Genomic DNA, 27,323 nt, shown 5'->3' with positions numbered 1-27,323 from the left:
CCACTGCTTATCACTCAATAAAAGAATCACATTGCTAAGTGTTTTTGAACGTTTTGATTTCGTTTGGTTTAATAATTAACATTACCTTTGCGAGTCTGACTCTCACTGCGCTCGTGAATTAGCAGAACTTGACGGGGACATTCAAATGCTTAACAAACGCTTCATGTGACCAACAATTCCGTACATGTTTATTAAAGCATACTGTGTGGAGATACGCAAATGAGCCCAAAATATGAATGCAACACGTTTCTTAAACGGTTTCCTCTCATGTCATCTCAAGAAAACGCTTAATGCACTTAGACTGATATTAAAGATACCAAATTCTATTTACAAATAAAGCACATGCAGAAAAACGGATGACACCAAAATATAAACTTTAATATAAATTTTCTTCATAACGGTTTTATAAAGGTAGGAAATTGCTTAGTGTGGTTGTCATTTGTTAAAATAAATATAAAAATACAGTGTGTTCGTGTCCGTCTGTCCGCTGAATTTGACCCATAATCTCTGATTCTCCTCATCTGTGATCGTGGAAAAGGGGAATTACAATGACAAGTAGGTCTACTCAATATGCTCGTTTAAGCATCATTTAAACGTTTCCAACAAATAAATGAATCGACTTTTCTCAGTGTGTTAATTACATAGATTTATTTGGATATTCATACGATGGCTGAAGCAGCAGTGAGCGTCCAGTGTGCGACACGGTAAACGGATCAACACTGTAAACGAAATTCTACAAAACTTCAGTGAAAATAAATAAATAAATAAATAAAATGATCATGCGATGCGATAAAATAGCTTCTATTCCCTGCAAACGATACCATTAAAAATGTTAACGTTCAAATAATGGCAGAAACAAAACAAAATGTAAGCAAGAATCCGTATTAATTTCAGTACGAGTAGAGGGCGATCCTGTCAAAATGGTGGCGCCGCCCCGGCATGTAACGAGGTGTGACGTCGGTTCGTATTCTCTATTGCACATACAGCAGTACTTTGAAAGAATAAAATTACGCAATACACTACTCTTGATTTCATTATTGAATTGTGCGCATGCTGCGATTAATCGCGATTAATCAGAAAAAATCATGCGATTAATCGCGATTAAAATATTTAATCGTTGCCCAGCACTAATATATATATATATATATATATATCATATTGTGAAAGGGGCATTATAGGTTCCCTTTAAGTTTTTTTTTTTTCTTTTTCCTGTACTGATGTATTTTCTGGAAACTAGAATTTGGAGTAGGACATATTGAAGGGTTTTCTTTTAAATAGCCACAAGCCTTCACAGCTTAGAAAAACCATGATTAGCTGCTTGCTATTGATATGTTGCTGATGGTAACATTTATAAACTGTGGATATGCACAATGACTATTTTTTATTGTAAATTTTATTGTAATGAGATCATCATACAACAATAAATGTGATGCAGCATGTTACAGCATAAATGACAGCGCTTAATTCCCACAGGTTGCATAGATGTTTTGAAGACTACAATAATAAATGTAACAATAATGCAAAAACTTTATCCAAGCAAAATATTTGTTTAATTTTATACATTCATGTGTTTTAGCTGGTACTTCCAGCATAGTTGGGAACAATGATATTGGCCCATTTATAGATGACAGGGATAAAAAGGAGAGCAGAGCCAAGCACTGATACTAAGAGAAATGCCCACAGGAAAACCCGGTCCAGAACCTGGGCCACAAACTTCCAGTCCTGAACAACCTAAAAATAGGCATTACATTAGAATTCATTAGAATGCACAAAAATCACATCATGCCTACAAGTCTAAAGAGACAATAATAATAATAATAATAATAATTCATTACATTTATATAGCGCTTTTCTGGGTATTCAAAGCGCTTTACGTATGGAAGGGGGAATCTCCTAAGCCACCACAAAATGTGCAGCATCCACCTGGATGATGCAACGGCAGCCATATTGCGGCAGAACGCCCACCACACACCATCTTACTGGTGGAGAGGAGACGGAGTGATAAGCCAATCAGTATATCATACAACAATCTTACCTCTCTGACTTCATTCTCCTTCACCACATGAAGCATGATGTAGCGTATGGATTCTAAGGCTGCCCGCAGACTGTCTTCTGCATTGGGCAGAGTGGTATCCTGGCCGAAACTCTTCTCATAGCCCAGCCCTTCTCTTTCAGTCCTGTCTGCTCTCTGCCTCCCTGCGGTGGTGGCGTAACGGTCCACATGGCTGCGCATGCACAGCAGTTTAGGCAGATGGTGCAGAAAGATACGGCGGACCCAGGGCGCCATGCTGTGATGAGTAGATGAGGAGCGATGATGGATGTTAATGGCAAAGACGGTGATGACAATGGAAAGCGTCACAAAGATCATAGTGAAGACTAAATATTCTCCAATGAGAGGAATGACCTGGGACAGAAAACAACATAGCAGAAAACACAAGTCATTCGACAATATGGATTATAAGATCATATGGATAATACTATTCCATACTATTCCATTGAACTTCAATGCCTATAGATGAATGAACTTATATTTGTGGTAAAACTTTATCACACAGACAACCAATAGCTGAAAAATACTGCAATTTACTCTTATATTTCAGACAATAATGTGAAATAATTCAGAAAAGTGCTGTGTCTGCGCATTGGCTTATAGTATATACCTTATTAAAATATAGAAGTCATTTCACAAAGCTTTGAATTCTTAAAAAGAGTACCACCTTTGAGGAGGAAGGGATGATCTCTTCTATCACCAGAAGGAAGACAGTTAGGGAGACAAGGACAGATGTGCAGAGGGAGATTTTCTCTCCTCCATTAGATGGGAGATAAAACACCAGCACGGTCAGGAAAGACAATCCAATGCAGGGAATGATGAGGAAGAGTGTGTAGAAAAGTGGAAGACGTCGGATAATAAAGGAGTAGGTGATGGATGGATAGAAAAATGTCCCGTCGCTTCTCAAACCCCGGCTACCTGTGGCCGTCACAATCTCCCATTCACCGTTGTCAAAATAGTCACGTTTGTCCACATGTACGTCCTCAAGGAGAATGTCCACCTTAAAAAGAGAATTATGCAGCTGTTACAAAAATATCCCGATTCTTAACACAGAAACTATCGTATGGTTAGTTTTAGCTACTTTTATGGGGGCTTTATGATATTTTAAGGAGTCTGATTAAAGAGGTCACTGTGAATTTGACAATAGATAAATAATCCAAAGTAAATAATTTTCAGAATTAAAATTTTTGGGTTAACTACACCTTTCTACTAGCAACAGGTTTAATGCCTATAATAACAGTTAAAAACATACGTGGGAACCATCGTAGGTCCAGGAGCCAAATTTCATGGAGCAGTTCTGAAGATCAAAGGGGAAGAATGTCACATCGATGGTGCAGGCAGATTTATAGTTGGCAGGAGGGGTCCAGGAGATAGTGCCATCATATCTCACCACTGCTTTTGTCACTGTGGCCTCGAAATTACCATCTGAACTGCAGGTGAGAATCATTCAGTCATGAGATGCAGAGTCCAAATTTAATGAGAAGCAATTCAAATTGGAGTAGAAAATGTTTCACATTTCAAAAATGAAGGTTTGTGTACTTTTACTAACATGGAAAATTCATTTGTCCACCAGCTGGAGTGCCCATGATCGCCACCAGAGGGCATTCCTTCCATCTCCTTTGCTACCTTATCATGCACTCCATTTACCAGTAGGGGAAAGTGAGGTGAGTTGTGACAGTTTTTACTCAAAGTGACTTTAAAGTGAGGCCATGGCAGTAATGCCTTCGTCTTAAGAATGTACATATATTTCAGGATGTGGTGCATCCCTGAGAACAATAACTTTGGATCTGAAATAAATTGTTTCAGAAATATAGCTTTTGGAAAAAAAGTGGTCTCGGAAGTTGTGCCTTTGGGGAGAATACGTAAGGGTAATTTGTGCCAGTCATTTTTGATGATTTTAATGTTATGAACTCTAATGCTATATGAAAGCAAGACAAATTCAATACAAAATTACTCATTTAAGGTTTATTTAGATATTGTCACCCTATTAAACTGTTGGAATAGGCTAAGTCATATTTTGTAGTTTTTGGGAAAACACAAAAAAACTTAAATACACAATATATGATATTTGTGAATGATGTTTGCTGCTAAACACTGTCTTTTTTTTTTTTTTTTTTTTATAGCTGCCCTTTTAATACAATTAATTTTTGTTGACAGGAACTTTCATTAATAAGCCTTTATCTGACCGAGTTCTGCTGTGCTGTAAATCACTCACAAATCTTATGATAATTCAATAATCTCCATTCAGTTTTCACACAATATTAGTTGTTTTCATGCCTTTTGCACAACATTGGACCATTTCATGCTTTTCATCTTCAGAAAGTGCGTTTTATAAGTGTGTGGCATGATGGTTTTGGTCTAAAATCAAGAATGTCACATAGTTTAACTGCTAAAATGTACAATTACAAATTAATTATATGTTGAAAATAATCATACATGGGGGTGAATTGTGCCACTGGCACAACTTAACCCAGGCCCTCTGGCACAAATCACCCCGGACCCACAAGTTTGAAAAACTAGCATGATCCAGCAGTTAAGAGCTAACATCATGCTAACTGTATAGACTCATTGTGTAGCCTGCTAAAGCACTAAAATGTGTGAAATGTTTACAAACTTGTCTATAATTGTTCAGACACTACGATCAAAAAACCTTGATCATAGAAATTTTACTTTGAAAGGGAAAAAACTGTTTTTTTTATGTGTTTTTCTTGTGCTTTCCTCTCATGCCATGTGTCTCTCTTCTTTGGAGGATGAGTAAAATGGATGGCTTTTCAAAATTATGTGGTCACATGACCAATTTCTTCTATGCTTTTCCAGAAACAATGGGTGGAACTACTTCCCCTCTGGCAAAAATCACCCCACTCTCCCCTACCCTTTGCCTGTCTCATTATGTGTGATTATGTTTAGTGATTACCTTGTTTAGCTCTGCCTTATAAGACCTGTGTTTCTACCACAGTCTATGGTTTCCACTCATTCTTGATAAGGTCTTGTTTGTGAAGCTGCAGTTCTGAGTGTTTTTTTCCTGGTTTCATGGTTTTGATATTTTGCCTCTTCTTAAGATTTCTTTGTTTGTCTGTGTTTCTTGGACCTTGTTTTATGTTTGGAATGTTTGCCTGTGTTTTTACCCTGTGCCTGTTTATTGAATATGACTGTGGATTACCTACACTAAAAAACTGAACTATAGAAATTATAATGACGGTCAAATTTTTCATTCTCTGTCAAAATCCAATGGCTCAGTGAGGCCTGCATTGACAGCAAGTTAATTTACACTTTCAAATGCCCGGAAAGGTACTAAAGACATTTAAAACAGTTCATGTGACCACAGTGGTTCAACCTTAATGTTATATAGTGACGAGAATACTTTTTGTGTCATGAATACTTCAATAGCTTCGAAGCTTTATGGATATTTTGTTGCGAAACAGTGGTTCGAAGTGTGTACCAAGTTGCCAAAGTCACATTAACCATTGAAATTTCGAAACACTTATGAAGTAACGAAGCCTCGTTTACTGAAATCACGTGACTTTGTCAGTTTGATACACGCTCCAAACTACTGATTCGAAAAAGCTTAGACGCTTCATTAAGTATGTTTTGAAATCGCCCATCACTAGATATATTTATTTTGTTTTTTTGGTACACAAAAAGTATTCTCGTCCCTTCATAACATTAAGGTTGAACCACTGTAGTCACATGAACTGTTTTAAATATGTCTTTAATACCTTTCTGGGCATTTGAAAGTGTAAATTAACTTTCTGTCAATGGAGGCCTCACTGAGCCATAGGATTTTATTAAAAATATCTTGATTTGTGTTCTGAAAATGAGCAAAGGTTTTACGGGCATGAAATGACATGAGGTTGAGTAATTAATGACAGAATTTTCATTTTTGGGTGAACTAACCCTTTAATAATTTGTGTAACCGCTACAGATTTGAGCATGGGGAATGCTGAGTGTGCTCTTCCCCAATGTGAATATTGTTATTTTGTTCTACCTTCTTTAATTATGAATTCAGAAGTTATAAGGTGAGGGTGCCATTTCCTTTGAATCTGAAATTTGCCTATGTTTACGTTAGAGAGTGAGCGAGTTGAGACTCTGTTGTTAATTTAATTTCATTTGTGTAAGTTATGTAATGCTAACCTTGTAAGTTAGAACTTTTTTTTTTATGTTGACCTGGCCCTCTTTTGAAGATTTTATTTGCTTTCTTTTTGTTACCATTGATTTTGATCTAAATAGAATTTGTTGGTTAATTTGTTCTGCTTCTTTTCTGGATCAGGGGATTGAAGTGACTGTCAGTCTTTTTCATTTTATTTGTTTATTTATTTTTAATAATAATAATATTGTAATTTTTTTGTTATTTATGGCTCTTACAGAAATGTTTAACATCTTGTTCAGTCCCTCTCTGGTTTCTTTTCAGACTCATACACATACTTGTCATAGAGCACAATGTCGGGAATCCAGATGGAGTCTGAGGGAACTCTGATGGAAGTGATGCCCAGGTAATGATCCGGATTCCATCTGAGCTTCATGTCTGTCCACTCCTGAATGCAGAAAGACATAGATTTATCTGCAAAGCTAATCCCCACACAAATAAAACCATAAAGAAAGTACTGTGTATATGCTGGAAGGGTGTGCACTCATCGTTACCAAATACCACCAGAATAGAACACATTGGCCAAAGTGAAAATTGAAAATCTATCAAAATTCTAAATGCAGAAGATATGATGACAAATAATGAAAAATTATTACATATTAATCAGATCAACCTTATTGGGTCCTGCTTTACCTGTTTCATCCACACATTGGTTGTCATCAGCTGGTTCTTCTCATCCTAATCAACAACAACAACAAAATTATATTACATCTGTGTTATACTATTAACCTTGATGTTCTGCTGAGATTGATTTTTTTATGTTCTTTATGTTTGGGGTGCCAATGCTTTACATGACAGATATAATGGATGATTTACCCCATTGTAACCCCATTGATCTAACCCTAACCTTTTACCTTCTGACCCCAAACAGAACATAAAGGTTAAAGGGTTAGTTCACCCAAAAATGAAAATAATGTAATTTATTACTCACCCTCATGCCGTTCCACACCCGTAAGACCATCGTTAATCTTCGGAACACAAACTGAAATATTGTTGTTGAAATCCGATGGCTCTGTGAGGCCTCCATAGGGAGTAATGACATTTCCTCTCTCAAGATCCATAAAGTTACTAAAAACATATTTAAATCAGTTCATGTGAGTACAGTGGTGCAATATTAATATTATAAAGCAACGAGAATATTTTTGGTGCGCCAAAAAAACAAACAAAAAAACAAAACGACTTATATACTGCCCTACAAAGCAAAAAGGCAGTAACTACGCAGAGTGCAGAACTGAGAAAAATGACTTAAAAGTTATCCTGTCATCCAGCTTAAGTAGTTGTAGGTAGATTATTGGACATGTTGCTGTTATGTTACTTTATATTAGCTTATTCTTTGTACATATCAATCCTCATATTTAATTTGATATTTCACCCCTATTTTGCAGTTACTGTATTATTGCTTTGTATTACTTACAAAAAACGTGACACCATACCAAGAAAAAAGGCAGTAACTACAGATTCTCCAAAAACTATTTTGCCACAACTTGGGCTATGGGTGTCTTAGATACACTGTATTTGAAATAATTGGAACCATTTGTTTTCCTGAATATGGATAAACCAAACCCAAACTAATTTGACCATTTTAGGTCAATATTTTCCACCCGGAAGCTGTTCTGGTGCTGAAACGGCTGCTTAAAGTCTCACATTGCTAAGCTGTATCAAGGTCCAAATGGGGACCATTTATTTTAGGACCAAATTATTATTTGTGAGTATTAGTTTAATGTGTGTCTGGGGGTGTTTCCGTATCTGTAATGTAGTATTTGCTAAACGTACAAATCACATTAATGTTAAAGCAATCTTTGATTCCACTGATTCGAAACAAAAGATTCGTAAAGCTTCGAAGCTTCATAAAGCAGTGTGTTTTGAAATCGCTGTATTGTTGAAAAGTCGTTATTTTGTTTTTTTTTGGCAAACAAAAAGTATTCTCGTCGCGTCATAACATTAAGGTTGAACCACTGTGGTCACATGAACTGTTTTAAATATGTCTTTAGTAGCTTTCTGGGCATCTGAAAGTGTTAATTATCTTGCGGTCAATGCAGGCCTCACTGAGCCATCGGATTTTGTCAAAAATATCTTAATTTGTGTTCCGAAGATGAACGAAGGTCTTACGGATTTGGAACGACATGAGGGTAATTAATGACAGAATTTTCAGTTTTGGGTGAACTAATCCTTTAACACATCACTCACAATAAGACTTAAAGGAATAGTTCACCCAAAATGAAAATTCTGCCATCATTTACTCATCTAACCCATATTTCTGTTGAGCATAAAAAAAAAGGACTTTACAAAATTTTCACTGGATTCATTGGGGGAGTCATACCATACCTGTAATGTAGTATTTGCTATACCTACAAATCACATTAATGTTAAAGCACTCCAAAACAACTTTTCTTTGGAGCAATATAGGCAAGTTAAACTCCAATTCAACAGAGCAAAACAAAATAATTGTGTCTAAGTGTTTCTAAGGCTTTTTAAACTCTTAGGATGATAAATAAGATAAACAAGTTGATTTTATACGGTGCAGTATCTGTTTCAATAGGTTTATAAACACAAAGTACTGAATGAAATGAATACATGGGACAGATATTTCAAATTAGTAAACATAGATTACAGATTATATATATATATATATATATATATATATATATATATATATATATATATATATATATATATATATATATATAAAATAATGGTAATAATAATAGAAATCAAATTAACTGGTGAACATGAACACCACATTTCATATGGTTATTACTCCTCATCCTCCACAACATTGCTCACAGGCAGGGAATAACAGCAGTTATTGAATATTTTTCCACCGCTGGTTGGATTATAACTTTGTGACATGATCAACAAAATGATGACATGGCATCGGCGATGATGTGAAGTTACAGAGGATAAAGTTACAGCTAGGAGTAGGGAGGATCAGGGACAGGTAAGCAAAGCTATTTAAAACATCGCCTGTTAATTAGCATAATGCTATCAGAATGGACCTCTGAAAGGAAGTCCCGCCCTGGCAGCTGACAAGTGCTTATATTTTGATAGCCTAGCCTCTTAATGTTTAATCTGTCACTGTTACTTACCATTCTCCGGGTATTTTCTTTTCAACGCCAGTTCGACCATTTTCTTTCCTCGGCTTTGTGCCATCTCAAACAAAATGTGTGTGAAGTTAGAAGGGTGAAATCGCAAATGTAAAAACCGTCCCGCGACTCGCGAGGATGCCGCGAAATCAGCTGTGTGTGTTCACCATGGAAACAGTAACTTCATTGCGCAGCAACACGGTTATTTTTTGTTAGGTAAAACATAACAAGAATACAGTAATGGATGTTACTGTACTCATGCTTTGTTTCACTAGGGCTTTTTGCAGTTACTGTACAAACAACTACCATTTTTCTCCAAAACGACACACATTTCAGATAAGATGTTTTGTCACATAACAAAGGATGCCTTGAATGTCATGAAAATGACAATAACTCATTTTTGACCAAAAATGCAGTTACTGCCTTTTTGCTTTGTAGGGCAGTATAGTGATGGACAATTTCAAAACATTAATATTAATATTGAACAACTGTACTCACATGAACTGATTTAAATATGTTTTTAGTACATTAATGGATCTTGAGAGAGGAAGTGTCATTGGTCCCTATGCAGGCCTCACAAAGCCATCAGATTTCAACAAAAATATCTCAATTTGCGTTCAGAAGATTAACGAAGGTGTGGAACAGGATGAGGGTGAGTAATAAATGACAGAATTTTCATTTTTGTGTGAACTAACCCTTTAACAATAAATAAATTCCTTAACTAGTTTAATGATAGAGAATTGCCTAATGTATATAATTTAAAATATGTTAATTGTAAGCTAAGACTTTGCCTTAGGAGAATGCTATTTTAGAATGATTAATTCTCACCACATCCACCAGCTGGGAGATTGCCAGGCCAAATTTCACATGCACCGTTCCATTTAGATCCTCCACTGGTCTCACCCATTTCTGGTAGTTTCTGAAGAGATGTTTAAACAGTTTGTCTTCTGTCTTGGCATAGGAAGACAGCACAGGAGGACCTTAAAAACAACAACAACTTCATGATAATCTCTCTTTTATTCAATCAATCAGGAGGGACTGAGACACTTAACGACATTAAATAGATGGCAGCAGTCCCAGATACAAGGACAACACGGGGTTATGGAAAGTGTGTCAGTTTGGTTGACACTTGGTCAATGAACATATTGATCTCACAATAAACATCTCACCCAAGACATATAGGCTTTGTAGCAAGCTTGCACTTTAGTGTCATCTACAAATTCAGACCAATAGAATTAATTCTTATTGGAATGATGGAATATCAGTGACTATCAGAGCTTGAGCCTTTCAAAGCTGCCTTAAAAATGACTTCTGTCTTATTGTGCTGTATACTTGATTAACTCTAATGAAGCTCATGTGGCTTTGCTATTGGATCTCCAGCAGCCGTTGCTATCATGCCAATATCCTGTGTGGTGATCAGATTTGCCTCTCAGGGCCTCCAAAGTCTGAGTCACTAATGGAAACATGATTTGCTAAACATGTTCTTTTCTGTGGGGGCAGATAGTTATGAAATGAGATTTATGAATCTCTGAATGTGAAACTGGTTTAGATGATATGGGTTGTGTTACCGTCACTGGTGGGAGGGATATTCTTCAAAGTGGAATGTCAAACACTACAGCTCTGTTCCAAAACCTAGTAAGCTGTGCTTTACATAGGACGTTGCATCCAAAGGAAACATCCTAACTAAAATGGAAGCTCGTAAGAGAATGATTAAAATTCTATGCATCATACAAATGCCCTTCATTTGCATACGACAGCTGATTTGATGCCAAACGAACACCATATTCATATATTGTACATTATGACTAGACCTGTACCACACATGTGTGTGTGTGTGTATATATATATATATATATATATATATATATATATATAAATTCAATCGCTTGACAGCCCTAATATATATATATATATATATATATATATATATATATAATATATATATATATATATATATATGTGCAATTAAATTTTGATTATTTAGATTAATTATTCACCACATTATTTAATTAATTAGAGTAAAAAATTTCAATCGCTTGACAGCCCTGATATATATATATATATATATATATATATATATATATATATATATATATATATATATATATATATATATATATATATATATTAGGGCTGTCAAGCGATTGAAATTTTTTACTCTAATTAATTAAATAATGTGGTGAATAATTAATCTAAATAATCAAAATTTAATTGCACATCAATTTTGGCTGAGAAATTACCCCCAAAAGATAATTTGAAGTCATTATTGTAAAGCATCAAACAGGCAATACAAAAAGTAGCTTCAGAAAGAAATATTTTATTTGATTCAACATAGAAATTTTTACAAATGAATTTAGGACCATGAGGTTGAGTAAATGATGACTGAATTTTCTTTTGTGGTGAACTATACCTTTATTTTTATTTTTTTATATTGATTTTTTTTTTCAAGTGCATTAAATGCATTAAAGATATATATATATATATATATATATATATATATATATATATATATATATATATATATATATATATATATATATATACACTACACTCACCAGCCTGTTTTAAGTATAAACTAAATAAAATTCGGTAGTCTTCTGGATTTCAGTTTTTGGGATGTCTGAAGCTGGATGTAAGACAGAATCAATTATCTAGACTCGCTGAGTCTCAAGGGAATGATTTGGCCTTGAAGCCATAAAACACTGCAAATGTCATTTTTCTCATTTCTGTCTAAAATGAGGTTGTTGGCCACTGGTGCTGCATTTATCGTATAAAGTGTGGTAAGACCCAAACAACATTTATTGATTGATGCATTTCTTATTCAGCTACATATTTAGATATTGATTGGAATTTGCAATTTTATCTTAACTCAGTTTCTGTGCTTATAAATCTTGAAGTTATTTAAATGGTCATTTCACAGACAACCGCAGATGGTATTCCAGTTTCAGCTTGTTTTCCCATTGATCAATATCTGCGGTTCTGTTTTCTCCCTTGATCAATATAAGACTGATTAGAAAATGCATTAATCCTCAGGTCACACTGTTACAGCTGAGTACTATCTCATAAAGTGATAATCAGTGTGAGTGAACATGCAGACCATGACACTGACTTAAAACATGATGTAAAAGAACACAGTTGTGGTTTTTACTATTTTATCTTATAATAAATAAAATAAAACTGAATTTTAGAAGAAGAAAAAAAGCAACACATTAATGAACTGAATTGACCATTATTAATTACAAGTACAATGCTAATGCTCAATTAATTGTATATCTCATATGCACTACAAGCATATGCAAGGCTTTAGGTGGTCAGTTCTACAATAAAGTGGGAACTAAATGATAGAATTCAATATGACCAAATCAATATGACTACATTTTGTTACACAAACAAAAGTAATTTTAAGGGTCAGATGCCTCCCTATATTTTCACTTTTTACAGTGCCCAAAAAAAATATATTTCCTCAAAAGCCATGCAGTAAAATGTGTCATTTTACCCCAAAAGTGCTGCTATAACTTCTCTGATGTGCACTGTGTGTGCATGGATTGTAATCATCAGTGTGGCCTTCAATCCTCAAATAACCTCACTTATAGTTCTGTGGCAACTGATGTTTTTATTCTATAAACATAAAAATATTTATCTCTGTCTGGTCTTGATTGTCTAGCCCCTCACTGACTAACATGGAATAGGAGACTATCCATTTTGGAGTGTGATCTTATCAACGACACTGAGAGCCTTTGTCACAGAGCAAGAGAGCTGTTTGAAATAATAATTGGATGAAGATTATAATATATTATATTATATTATCTTTCTTAATATTCAATTCTGATTGACTGGAAGGTGTGCAATAAAACCGTTTAATGCAGTTCCAAATCGGTTTAATCACTGTTCTATATTAATGCGCTGTTTTCATTAAAGCACACACACATATGTCACTCGCATACAGAGAGCGGAGATTGTGCTGTGCACACACAAACATTCAGGAGGACAGAAATTAGTTATCAATGCTGCCCATGACTTTTAGTAATAAAATAGCTTTGCTACTGAATCGTTACATTACATTTATCAACAACGAGGGGGTAACATTGCTATTTTCAAGTAATTGAACTCACAGCTGCAGTGTGCTACAATTGTCTCATACCAGCCACCAAGTGAACGCACAGTCACATTATAAAAACTTTCAACACACTCAAACATATTTTAATAGATTGTTTTGACCAAGTAATGCGCTGCGTTACCCTACATTTTTAATTCGTCAGATAAAATGACCTGTATGAGTCTAAATAAAAGTCTAAATAGTAATTCAGCAATCGCAGCTTTTTCACTAGAATGAAATAAAATAATGTGAATTTTAAATTTTTAATAATAAAGGAACACACCAAGCCGACGCTGACAAACTAGTGGCAATGAAAGCATACTGCGGGGTTGGCTCACGTCGGCAGGGTCTGTGTCCAAAATTGGCCTGACACACCAAACCGACGCTCGACAGCCGACGGCCAAGTAGCAAGTCCATTCTGCGCCTGTGTAAGATGAAATGCCTTTCCGTACCAGCAGGTGGCAGTAGCTGAACAGCCAATCAGAATGATCAAATGGCTCTGACGCCGATTCAGCATGTCGAATCGGCTGAAAAAAAGGCAACGAGGACCAACTTCAGCCGACAGTGCGGAACACACTGAGAAAACTTAGTTGGCCGACAAACAAAAACTGCCCGACGGCCGATCGTCAGCTTGGTGTGTTCAAACATAACTAACAACATAACTGTAAAAGTGATCAAACATAACTGTAACAAAGTTCAAGTCCAGGGACGAAGGAGGTGGACATTAATCGTAACTTTAATCATAAAATATGCATAAACAAAAAAGCGAAAGGAGCGGCAGCAACAGACTTCGGCATATAAGCTTAATAAATAAACGTATACGGCATATACGTAAAATGCTTTTGCTTTCTATCGGCTTTGGATGTGAAGATGACAACTCCCATGATTCCATGCTCATTCAGGGCATCATCAAGCTACGCCTTAGTTATTGTTTTGAAAAAGCGACCTCTAGTGGAAAAAACGTACATTCTTTCCCTTTAATTTCAAAAGGACAAAGACAAAGATATTGCTTTCCTCAGCAGGAATTCAAACTGATTTTTTATTATGGATATAATATTATGGACATCGACCTGAAGAATGAATGCTATATCATATGCTTGTTTAGTCGATCTCTCTCATAATGCCATAATACTCTACGTAATACAATAAGCTTCAGTGAAGCGACTCAACATTTCTTCTTTACTAGTTCTAAAGTGACATTTTAGAATTAGTAACGAAGGCTTGGTCACAACTGTTAAACTGTCAACTTGAGATTTGAATCCGTGGCAGAAGGAAGTAGTTCTGCACAAAAGAATTTTTTAAAGACACTTTGTTGTTGTTTCTTATTGTATGTCCGAACACCAACTCAGTAATGGCCGAAGCTGAACACGTGAGCAGCACGATGCATGTATGTGATGCTGACACAGGATCCGGCCAATAATAGGATGTCCTACCTGCTGTTAACGTATCTATTTTCATACCTTCGCAACCCTATCAACATCGAAATGAATCTGCAGCAGTCAGGTGGTACAAGTTAAGTTGCTTCCTTTCATTATTATTGTAATGTTATGTGCTTTGAGATATGAGGTAATTTAATGCTATCTCTCATGCTGTTCGCGTTCATGTGTTTTGGAGGAGGCGTGGCTTTGGAGAACGCTCAAAGCTAGCTCGCTATTGCTAGCCTCTCCGAAATTTCCTACCCTATACCTTAACTAGTAAGATTAGTACAGTAGTATTCCGAGTTCAGTAACACTTTTTTTATTTATAAATAAAAAATAAGTACTTTTTTTTTTCTTAATGGTCCTAAAGATAGGAATCATTTTCTTTACAAAATATATTATATAAATGATCTATATTTAAATTATACAAAATGATAGTATATAAATGATTGTTTTTTTCCTTAAATTTTCGGTTGAATTATGGGCATGACAGGCTTCATGATGTTAGGTGGGGCACTGAGCCAAGGTCAGAGACACTCACCTATAGAGGAGCAGAGGACAGCACAGCAGACCAGCAGGAGGAGAGCTCTGACAGTGCTGTGAGCTGTTACCATGATACCATCAGGAGCAGCAAAGCCACAGAGAAGACCTGCAAGCAGACATAGGCATGCATGCACTTTATTAAGCACAAATACAGCCCGAACTGTTGTTTAAGACTCACAAGCCTGTTAGCAATTAAATATGTATGCAGTGAAGACATTGCACATGTGTCTGAATGCTGCACATTTTGCATCTTTCAATTGATCACAAAAAAAAAAAAAACAAGCCACATTATGTGTCAGTCTGTAGGAATATCACCATGTTCTGCATCATGCACATGTGAACGGACCTTTACACACAATAAAACAAAGCATGTATCTATCCACCTTAGAGAGTCTGTTGAGATTATACTCACATTCATCATTCTGCAAACACCCAGTGTCTCTCTCTCTCTGTTTCTCTCCCTTTCTCTTTCTTTGTCATTTTCCTTTCCTTACCTGATTATGGACTGGAAAAGAGCAGAATCCTTTAGAATTTTTCTTTTCCATTTGGTTGTCGTGTGTCCCTGCCAACCAGCATGTGTGTGGCTGCTTACTCACATACAAGCCGTCATGGTCTCCTTCTCCTCCTTCTCCTCCTTCTCCTCCTCCTCCTCCTCCTCCTCCAGAAAGGCAGGCCCACCCCCCTCACCCCCCTTGCATTTTCCCGCACAGAAAAAAAACAGCCAATCACAGCCATGGATCCTCCATTATCTTGTAAAGTCTGCCCCCTCCTGTTTGAAAACATGCACACATGTTAATGAGAGTACAAAAGAGTTCCTTCAGTCTTTTTTTTAGGCTAATGACCCTTTTGTGGATAGAGAGACAGAGCAAAGACCCTCTATTACATAATGTGTCAAATTGAAAGGCTTATTGCTTGCATTATATTAAAAGTATAAAAAATAATTCTAGTGTCTGAATCATTTTTGATTTGACTGTATATGATACTTAGATTAAAATGAATTAAAAGAATCATTATTTAATTCATTCAAATATTCATTATTTCATTTTGATATAATCATATATAATTTATTAGATTTAGATTTATTAAAGCATTACAATCATGTATAATGTTCACATTATAATTTGAAATTAGGCCATAAATAAATTTTGTGGCCGTAAGCAACTATTTGCATTTAATCTTCTTGCGACAGTTTGATTCTAAATTTGGCTTGGTATAAAGTAATTACATGGTTTGACAGAGTTTATATTTTTAATAATTGCATTTTGCTTGTTGTTGATTGAAGTTCAGTGGATTGGAGTTTCAGAAAGTCATTGTGTAAATTTCCACCGCTTCTTATAGAAAGCTGTGGTTAGAACTATTATACGAACAGATAAACTATGCAAGGCGTGTGATGCAGAACTTTGTTCTATTTCTGTTTTCGCCTCCTGTGAAGCGGCATTTGTTGAGACGTAAGATGTGGAGGTGGTTAAGTACATGTCAGCTGAGGTGAGTTTGTGTGTAGCACATATATGCTCTTGTCACTTTCAGTTCAAAACCTGTAATACACAAAATCTGTTTGCTTTGACTCAAGGAGTCAATGTTTGTTGACTGAATTTATCTCAGTTTGAACGGCCAATTTTATTTCACCTGACATGCAGTAATATAATTAGTATATTTTGTTCCATAGAGACATTTTAGGACACTAACCTTTTGCAAATTTTCAATCAGGTATAATTTTAAACACACTGCTGAAGTGGTCAAGAACACTAAAGAGAATTTAAAATCTGACATACTGTGTATTTTTTTACATGTCTACCTATCAAAAATGGTTAGGAAACTTCTTAACTGCTAACACGATTCCCTGCAGTAAAATATGTAACATTGCAAAGACAATGACTCTTTTTTGTTGTAAAAATAGTCATGAATAGCCATTTTAGAATTAGTAATACAAAAGATTTGAAATATATGTATGCTGTATGTTTGTATGAGCACATTTCCTTTCACAGTAGATTATACATGTTGTTATAGGTGATGTACACTACATGTGGTTCTTAAGACTTAACATTATACACCAAAATAAGATTCTCATTTAAAATGGAAGACTGAGACTCTTGAAACTTTATCACTCTTGACTTGAATCATAACACAACTTTTACAACAAAATAATCAAAAGCATTACATTAGGCTAAAAAATATATATTTTAATTCTGAATAACAAATATTTGTCATCACAACTCTATATATATATATATATATATATATATATATATATATATATATATATATATATATATATATATATATATATATTTTTTTTTTTTTTTTTTTTTTTTTTTGTCAAAGCACATAAAATAAAAAAAAAATAAAAAAAAACAGTGACCACTGAGCATGCTTAGTTTGTTAGGACCCTCATCACCAAATTTGACAGTGTAAGTGTGTATATTTAATATTTATTAAAATATTTACTTTACAGTTTTTTTTTTTTCGATTGCTAAACGACAGTGAGCACAACTGGAGCTACATGTGCAAAACTCTAACTACAGTCTGCACTACCAACAGTCACCTTAGCTAAACAGTTAACACATGACTCAAAACAGGCTCAGTGCAGCCAAATGCACAACCCTCACTGTGATAACACACACTGTCACTCAGAACACACTGAGAGTAAAAACACTAGCATCAAACACCAACACAGAAAATACTAACTTTTCATCTTTACAGTTTGAACAATTTCAGTGACTTCATACAAAGTAATATTTTCTTCAAAGAAGAGAGTGACATTCTTTCACACAATTTATTTAAATTTTTAGAACATAATTCTTTACAGTTTTTTTCGATTGCTAAACGACAGTGGGCACAACTGGAGTCGCATGTGCAAAACTCTAACTACAGTCTGCACAGCAGCAGTTCATGTGGACCAAACTCTAGTTCGTTTTTCATTACTTGAACAGTTTTCAAAACTCTACACACTTATCCCATGACTTTAACCACAACCTGCACAACACTGTGGATTTACAGCACTTTTTTCAAATGCTAACACACTGCTGTCCAAACTGTGAACCACACATTCAAAACAGAATAGATTTCAGCCTTGTGCCTTTCAAACACTGCTGATTGCAATTTTGCAGGATTAGCCCCTCAATTATTTGTTCGAATTACAGTATGTACTTTTAGTTTCTACCTTTTTTTCTCATTACTGTAATTCCATAAATTACTAGACTATTGAAGCAAACTGCTCATTTTCATTTACCTTAAAGAACTGTTATGTTCTAAAAATTTAAATAAATCATGTGAAAGAATGTCACTATTTTCTTTGAAGAAAATATTACTTTGTATGAAGTCACTGAAATTGTTCAAACTGTAAAGATGAAAAGTTTGTATTTTCTGTGTTGGTGTTTGATGCTAGTGTTTTTACTCTCAGTGTGTTCTGAGTGACAGTGTGTGTTATCTCAGTGAGGGTTGTGCATAGTGTTTGGCTGCACTGAGCCTGTTTTGAGTCATGTGTTAACTGTCTAGCTCAGGTGACTGTTGGTAGTGCAGACTGTAGTTAGAGTTTTGCACATGTAGCTCCAGTTGTGCTCACTGTCGTTTAGCAATCGAAAAAAACTGTAAGGTAAATGAAAATGAGCAGTTTGCTTCAATAGTCTGTAGTAATTTACAGAATTACAGTAAAGAGAAAAAAAAAGGTAGAAACTAAAAGTACATACTGTAATTCGAACAAATAATTGAGGGGCTAATCCTGCAAAATTGCAATCAGCAGTGTTTGAAAGGCACAAGGCTGAAATCTAGTTTTGAATGTGTGGTTCACAGTTTGGACAGCAGTGTGTTAGCATTTGAACAAAGTGTTGTAAATCCACAGTGTTGTGCAGGTTGTGGTTAAAGTCATAGGATAAGTGTGTAGAGTTTTGAAAACTGTGTTCAAGCAATAAAAAACGAACTAGAGTTTGGTCCATGTGAACTGCTGCTGTGCAGACTGTAGAGTTTTGCACATGTGACTCCAGTTGTGCCCATGTCGTTTAGCAATCGGAAAAAAAAAATGTATTATTTTCATTTTTATATAATGTCACCTTTTCTACATTCAATGGTTTAATCAACATTTAAAATACAGTTTGTCTGACAAAATAGAAGTAGGAGTTTTTACAGTGAAATTATGAAATACAATCTGTACCTGGTGAAATATCTTTTCATTCAAAACATTTCATCATGAGGTATTCTTCAGTACATTTGTGAATACACTGTAATATATTGCTGATTTTAAGTATTTTTTAAAAGTAATTCTACAACAACGGTATGTATTCTGAAATGGCATATGTAGGCCTATGTTTCATAAACTATATGCATGTATTTTGTTAATTCTGAGATTTAATGGAAAAATGTGACAACAGTAGTTACAAATAATATTCATAAAAAAAAAAAAAACTCTTACTATTATAAAACAAGCTAAAATTGACCACAGATAAGATAACACCAAGTTAAAAAATGCAATTTATTCATGCTGCTGCTGTAGCCTACTGCATGTCACCCAGTTTATCACATTTGCATAAGTGCATTTAGCAGACACTTTTTTTCCAAAGCAATTTACATTGCATTCAAGGTACACATTTTATCAGTTCTTGCTTTCCCTGGGACATGGACATATGAACTTGCACTGCTCTACTGATTGAACCACAGGAAGGCCATTAAGATTGCTGAAAGACCAGGTCATCATACATTGAACCTGTAAAAAAAAAAAAAAATACAAGACGTGTGTAATGCAGACACAGCTGAAATTGTAATTGTGTAGCAAAAAAATGGCCAAATTTCACAGTATAGAAATACAATATGATAACCACGTAGGTGGCAATGGTCTCAGGACCTTGCGCAACATTCACTAAAAGTTCTCTACAGAACATTCAGGATGTTCCTAAAACGTCCTCTTTTGGTAATGAAAGTGCTACAGTTTGAGGTTCCTTATAAGACTTTAGGGGGACGTTCCATTTTGGTTATTTTATGGTCAAAAAGAACGTTTCAAAAAGGACATTTGGGACATTACAGTTTTTTACAATCATTAAAACACATTTCTCAATACTTAGGCCACTTATTCAAAACTCTTCACAGAGTTCTCCTAACAACTTTCATCTTGGCACAGCATTTAATTTCACATTCGAAATGCACTAAATCTACCAAAACACTTCATTCATGTCTCAAATCAACTCATTCTTCCAGAACAGTAGCAAAGGTTTTCACCTGACAAACACACTTTGTCAGTCATAAAATACGGACCTAAAAACACTAACATCAGGTATCATTATACAATGTTTTCTTTTGTAAAAATTTCTTAACAAAACAAGAATAACACTTTCTATTGTTTATAATCCACATCGTGACCATCTCTGAACGTTCTGGGAAAGTTACTTGGTGACAGGTTACCCCACTAGAAATTTTACGTTCCCAGAACATTCTGAGAACGTCCCCACTGGTGTTAAGAACGTTGTCTAGTAACGTTCCCAGTATGTTCAGAGACAGTCACGATGTGGAGTTATTTTAAGGGTTGGGGGATGTTATTTGGTGGACCTTCAGGGAACATTCAGGACGTTCTGGTAATGTTTATGGAACTATTACTATAGGACGTTCTGTTAACTTCCCAAATGTCATCTTTGTAACGTTCTTGCGCGACCATAAAATAACCAAAATAGAATGCCCCATAAACTAATATCGGGAACGTTATTACAGTTTTTTACAATCGCTAGGACACATTTCTCAATACTTAAGTCACTTTTGCAAAACTCTTCACACAGTTCTCCTAACCAACTTTCATCTTGGCACAGCAGTTAATTTCACATTCAAAATGCACTAAATCTACCAAAACACTTCATTCATGTCTCAAATCAACTCATTCTTCCAGAACACTAGCAAAGGTTTTCACCAAGCAAACACACTTTGTCAGTCATAAAACATCGACCTTAAAAACACTAACATCAGTTAGCATTATACAATGTTTTCTTTTTTTAAATTTCTTTATAAAACAAGAATGACACTCTCTATTGCTTATAATTCACCGCAGTACATGTTACATGGTCCATGTTTACATTACAGAACAAAATTATTCCTAAGTTTCCCCTTTTGAATGGATGGTAATGAAACTGAAAAACAAATGCTTGTGTAGGTGTTCAGTTTCATCTAATTCCTCTGATAGTATTTGATTTTTTATATTCAGAATATATTTCATTACAATATTATTATAGAAATGCAGCATATTTCTGCCTTATTCAGTTTTGTATGATGTTATTGTTTTGAACATAAGTTTAACAGTTTTGAAAACAGTATGTAAGCATGTGCAAATTGGCCTGTATGTACAAAGAGTTTTGGCAGTTGTTGTGTCTGAGTGAGAAAATAATTTATGACATTTGAGAGATATAGTCATTGAATGCATTTTGTGCCAAAGCAATGATAATTGATCCTCAGTTTAGCACACATAGACTTCTGTTGTGCTCACTGTGTGAAGAGTTTTGCAAAAGTGACCTAAGTATTGAGAAATGTGTCCTAGCGTCTGTAAAAAACTGTAAATGACCAACAGAGGCCCGTGTGGGAATGTTCTGTTAATGTCACAAATATCCTCTTTGTAACATTCTTATGTGACTATAAAATTAACCAAATTGGAACGTCCCCCTAAAGTCATATAAGGAACCTTGAACTGCAGCACTTTCATTACCAAAAGGGGACTTTTTAGGAATGTCCCTAATGTTCTGTAAAGGTTCAGAATTTTCATCACCTTTAGAGAACTTTTAGGCAACGTTGTGCAAGGTCGTGAGAATGTTGCCTTCTACGTGGGTGTTTCATAGAAAATAATAAAGTCACCGTTATGGAGGTGAGGTTTGCTTTAGGTGGGCTCTTGATTCTTGAAATTTTAACATTAGATTTTCTCTGGCTGCTTTAACTGTGTTTCCAAAACATGCTTGTTACAGCAAAAATTGTAAGAGAAATTCTGATCAGATTAATTTGATTATTTAATGATGGCGATTCAATCATCGTGGAGTTCACTGATTCTCTCCAGAAAAATGACCTTGATTTGTACAGTAAAAGACTGTAAAAATGCTGCGGTGAAAAACTGTCAATTGGTTTACAGAAAGTTTCTGTACTATATACGGTGAATAACTGTAATAGATCTAACGGTACATTTAATGGAATTTTACGGTAAAATACCATTAAATTCACAGTTTTTGGAAGTGAAAAATAACAATTCATTGTAAAATTTGCAATGAAAAAAACGTAAATTGACATTCCCACAATTCCCTGCGTGACACTTCACATTTGATATATTTTCTTTGAAATAACTCTGTTTCTTCTTAGTTTTTCTCATTTTTTTCTAATCAGTTATGTACATTAGGGTTTTATGTTACATCCAATGTTACGTTTTTTTACAGACGCTAGGACACATTTCTCAATACTTAGCAAAACTCTTCACACAGTTCTCCTAACTAACTTTCATCTTGGCAAAGCAGTTCATTTCACATTCAAAATGCACTACAACTACCAAAACACTGTATTCAGGTCTCAAATCAACTCATTCTTCCAGAGCACTAGCAAAGGTTGACAGCCGACAAACACACTTTGTCACCCACAAAACATGACCTGACAAACACTAACAACATGTAGCATTATAAGATGTTTTCTTGTGTAAAACAAGGACAGATTTCTGTTTATAATTCACTGCAATATATGTTACTGGAATGAATCAGACATGATGCAGAAATTGTCAATATTTTATGTTGTTTAATTATTTATTTTTTTATTTTTTTGTACTGAGTAATTCCAAAATACAAGAATTTGTATACACTGATACAGATACAATTCAGTTGTTTTTATAGCATTTAATTTTAAGATTTAAAATATATTTTATTAAAATATTACTGTAGGTATTTAGCAAATTGCTGTCTTATTCAGTTTTGTATTATGTTATTGTTTTGAACATAAGATTACCAGTTTTGAAAACAGTATGTAAGCATGTGCAGATTGGCCTGTACGTACAAAGAGTTTTGGCAGTTTTTGTGTCTGAGTGAGAAAAGAATTCATGAAATCTGAGAGATGTAGTCATTGAATGCATTTTGTGCCAAAGCAATGATAACTGATCCTCAGTTTAGCCCACATAGACTTCTGTTGTGCTCACTGTGTGAAGAGTTTCGCAAAAGTGACCTAAGTATTGAGAAATGTGTCCTAGCGTCTGTAAAAAAACTGTAAATGTTAAATTAATGTTTATTGCATTTTTAAAATTTCATGCATGTTACCATGATGGTGTTTAGTGTGTGAATGACACTATGTGCACCTTCTATATTGTTGTCCTTCTCAGATTGTGAAAAATCTGCTTGTGATGAACTTTGATTCATCACGTGACTCTTATCACCACTGTGTTTGGTGACTGTCATTGTATTATAAAGGAACAAAACAGATATTAGTACTTCATTAGGTTGGTAAATTAACATTATATCAGTTAATGAAATACGTTATTTTACCATAAATTTAACAGATTTTTTTATGTTGCTACTGTTTTTTTTTTTTACGGTAAAGTTCTGGTAACCACAGCTGCCATTTTTTTACCGTAAATTTTACTGGGATTTTTTTACAGTGTAAACTATGAGTGTTAAAGTTTTAGTTTTGCTTTAATTAATGGTTAGTTATTTTTTATTATTTAGAGTTTTTTTTTTTTTTAATTCATTATACAGAGAGAGTTTTGAGCAGTGTCTTTTAAACACACAGACATCATGAATCAGCATATGAACCTCAACAATGGTGATGTCATAGAAACGGTCTCTGTGGCTCCCTCCTATCACCACCTGAGGGCACCCTCACCGGAGTACTAACCACTTCTGGACTACATTTCCCACACCACATACCTGGACTGATCACTCGACCACGCCCACTCACACCTGTTCCCTATCTCGGGATCTTCCCGAGTCTGTCAGTCCGTTACAGAAGACTTCGCCAGATCTCGATCCAGCAGCCGTTAAGCGCTTCACCACGGAGCTTTCCACTCAGGCCAGTGTTCTTGCCGTCCATCAACAGCAGCTTACACGGCTCACCTCTGTCACCGAGGAGTTAGTTAAAACGCTGCAGAGCATGCGAATCAAGAATCAATAATGAAGTTAATCCGCCATCAGCCATTCCGCCCGCGGCGGCGTCTTTGCCCCCACATGCTGCAAGCAGTCCACGCTTAGCCTTTCCCGAAAAATATGACGGCTCACCAGTGAAGTGCAAGGGTTTCCTTCTCCAGTGCTCTCTGTTCATTTCACAACAACCAACCCTGTATCCCACTGACGAGAGTCGCATTGCCTTCATATGCTCACTTCTGATCGGGAAAGCTTTAGAGTGGGCTATAACTGTGTGGATTAATGGCCGAGCTTCACACACCTCCCTTGAATCGTTCCTTCAGTGTTTCCGTGAGGTGTTTGAACATGCTGAGAGAGGCAAAGAGGTGGGTGAGCAGTTACTGGCACTCCGCCAGGGCAGACAGACTGCAGCTGAGTACGCCCTCACTTTCCGCACGCTGGCTGCACAAACTTCATGGGTTGTCGACACACTAAAATTATTATTTCGCAAAGGATTAAACACGGATCTCCAGTCAGAATTGGCTTGTCGTGATGTCGTCAATCTTCTCCGATCGAGACGTCCAGCTAGAAATTCATCATCCTTCTCTGCCCCTTCATCATTTCCCAACGAACCCGAGCCCATGCAAGTTGGTACCACTCACCTGACAGCAGAAGAGAGAGACAGACGCATGCAGCAGCGTCTGTGTCTGTATTGTAGTCAACCGGGACACAATGCCCCACGAGACCTACCAACCACGATGCTACTGCGGTGAGTCCACCTGTTAATTCACCTCACATTCTGATCACGGCAGAACTGAAATATCATAATAAGATTATCCAGACAGAAGCTATGATAGACTCTGGGGCCGCAGGCAATTTTATGGATATAACTTTTGCACGAGCTCATGGCGTTACACTCATTGCATGCAATTCTTTGTTGTCAGTGGTGGTGCTAGATGGACGCCCGCTGGGGACCGGTCCAATGCGTTACACCAGCGATGACGTCACACTACAGATCGGCTCTCTCTTCACAAGGAATCCATGCGCTTCTTCCTCATCAAATCTCCACAACACCCCAGACAGCACAACCCACAGATTTCCTGGTCAGATAACCAAATAACACACTGGTTAGAGCAATGTCAACAAACCTGTATCCAATCTCCCATACGCCCAGAATCGCACGTCACATCATCTGTGGCCACTTCACTTCCCGACACTCTGCCCTCTGAATATCAGGATCTTGCTGAGGCTTTCAGCACAACCAGAGCTTCACAGCTACCACCACACCGCACCAGTGACTGTGCTATCAAGTTGATTCCTGGTTCAACGCCTCCCAGGGGGCGCATATTCCCACCATCCCAGCCTGAGTCTGAAGCTATGAGGAAGTACATTGAGGAGGTGTTAGCCAAGGGCTTCATTCAACCCTCTACATCTCCAGCATCAGCAGGCTTCTTCTTCGTGAAAAAGAAGGACGGTGGCTTAAGGCCCTGCATAGACTATCGTGGGCTCAACGACATAACTGTAAAGTTCCGTTATCCATTGCCCTTGGTTCCCTCTGCTCTGGAACAACTACGCACAGCTCGTTACTTCACTAAGCTCGACCTACACAGCGCCTACAATCTGGCCATTGCCCACCACAGTGAAGGAGCTACAGCGCTTCCTGGGGTTCGCTAACTTCTATAGACGATTTATTCGTAACTTCAGTCTCATTGTGGCACCACTCACGTCCATGTTTAAGAAGAAAAGCACAACGCTGATCTGGTCTCATACTTCGGCTGAAGCTTTCCAAAGACTTAAGGAACTGTTCACCACAGCACCCATCCTTCATCACCCAGATCCTGAGTGTGAATTCGTTGTGGAAGTAGACGCCTCCAGCACAGGCATTGGAGCAGTTCTATCACAAAGACAAGGCAGTCCACCCAAGTTATATCCCTGCACCTTCTATTCCCGTAAGCTCACCCCTCCTGAACAAAACTATGATGTCAGGGATCGTGAATTGTTAGCCATGAAGGCGGCAATGGAACAGTGGCGACACTGGTTAGAGGGGAGCAAATTTCCATTCACTGTGCTAACTGACCATCGAAATCTTGAATACCTGAGGTCCGCCAAGCGTCTCAATCATTGCCAGGCCAGATGGGCTCTATTCTTTACTAGGTTTCAATTCACTGTCACTTATCATCCTGGCTCCAAGAACATAAAGGCAGATGTGCTCTCTCGGCAGTTCGAGTCCCACCATCCAACGAACCCATCTTACCTTCCACCATCATCCTCGCACCCATTCAATGGGACATCATGTCTGAAATTACTGAGGCCCAGCAAGATGAACCCCCACCGGCAGACTGTCCAGCCACTCTCACCTATGTACCCGCGCCTCTTCGTCAACGAGTCATTCAGGAGATTCATGCTTCTCTTCATACTTTCTTCCAGAAGCTCAACATCAATGTCAGCCTGACCTCCGGCTACCATCCTGAGGCCAACGGGCAGGCCGAGAGACTTAACCAGGAGCTCATTCGATTTCTGCGGTCATACTGCCATCATAACCAGGCTGACTGGAGTCGATATCTCTTCTGGGCGGAATATGCACAAAACTCACTGCACAAGCCGGCAACTGGCCTCTCTCCCTTCAAGTGTGTGCTAGGTTACCAACCACCTCTCTTCCCCTGGTCTGGAGAACCCACGGATTTACCTGCAGTGGATCATTGGTTACGACGCAGCAAGGAGGTATGGGACGAAGCTCATGTACACCTCCAGAGGGCGGTCCGGCGATCCAAGGAACAGGCCGACCGCAATCGACGACCACAGCCGAACTACCAGCCGGGTCAATGGGTGTGGCTCTCAACCAGGGACCTCCACCTTCGCTTACCCTGCAAGAAACTCAGTCTTAGGTACGTGGGTCCATTCAAAATAACACGACAAATTACACCAGTATCTTACCGTCTAGCTCTACC

At 36.7% G+C, this 27,323-nt stretch overlaps 1 protein-coding gene across 1 annotated transcript; it reads right to left on the bottom strand.

The window, feature by feature from the left end:
- Window positions 1-1,545: 1,545 nt before the first annotated feature.
- chrna5 (cholinergic receptor, nicotinic, alpha 5) lies at window positions 1,546-15,921 on the bottom strand. Its single transcript, XM_067388997.1, has 9 exons — window positions 15,829-15,921; window positions 15,333-15,440; window positions 10,106-10,257; window positions 6,828-6,872; window positions 6,473-6,582; window positions 3,303-3,480; window positions 2,718-3,050; window positions 2,036-2,404; window positions 1,546-1,731 (listed from the first exon to the last, which is right to left on the bottom strand). The coding sequence occupies exons 2-9, from the start codon at window positions 15,403-15,405 to the stop codon at window positions 1,573-1,575; spliced, it is 1,419 nt and encodes a 472-aa protein (XP_067245098.1). The 5' UTR covers window positions 15,406-15,440; window positions 15,829-15,921; the 3' UTR covers window positions 1,546-1,572.
- Window positions 15,922-27,323: the final 11,402 nt, after the last annotated feature.

Source organism: Chanodichthys erythropterus, chromosome 7, assembly GCF_024489055.1.
Source record: "Chanodichthys erythropterus isolate Z2021 chromosome 7, ASM2448905v1, whole genome shotgun sequence".
Classification (NCBI taxonomy): domain Eukaryota; kingdom Metazoa; phylum Chordata; class Actinopteri; order Cypriniformes; family Xenocyprididae; genus Chanodichthys; species Chanodichthys erythropterus.
This window is presented reverse-complemented; position numbering and strand designations above follow the sequence as displayed.

What these genes read in the sequence shown, in the direction of transcription:
- chrna5 (XM_067388997.1), bottom strand. Translation starts at nt 15,405, where the DNA reads ATGGTAACAGCTCACAGCACTGTCAGAGCTCTCCTCCTGCTGGTCTGC. An exon ending in CCAATGTGTGGATGAAACAG is followed by an intron (nt 6,583 to 6,827) that starts GTAAAGCAGGAC and finishes TTCTGCATTCAG; the next exon opens with GAGTGGACAGACATGAAGCT. An exon ending in TCATCCCTTCCTCCTCAAAG is followed by an intron (nt 2,405 to 2,717) that starts GTGGTACTCTTT and finishes TTTCTGTCCCAG; the next exon opens with GTCATTCCTCTCATTGGAGA.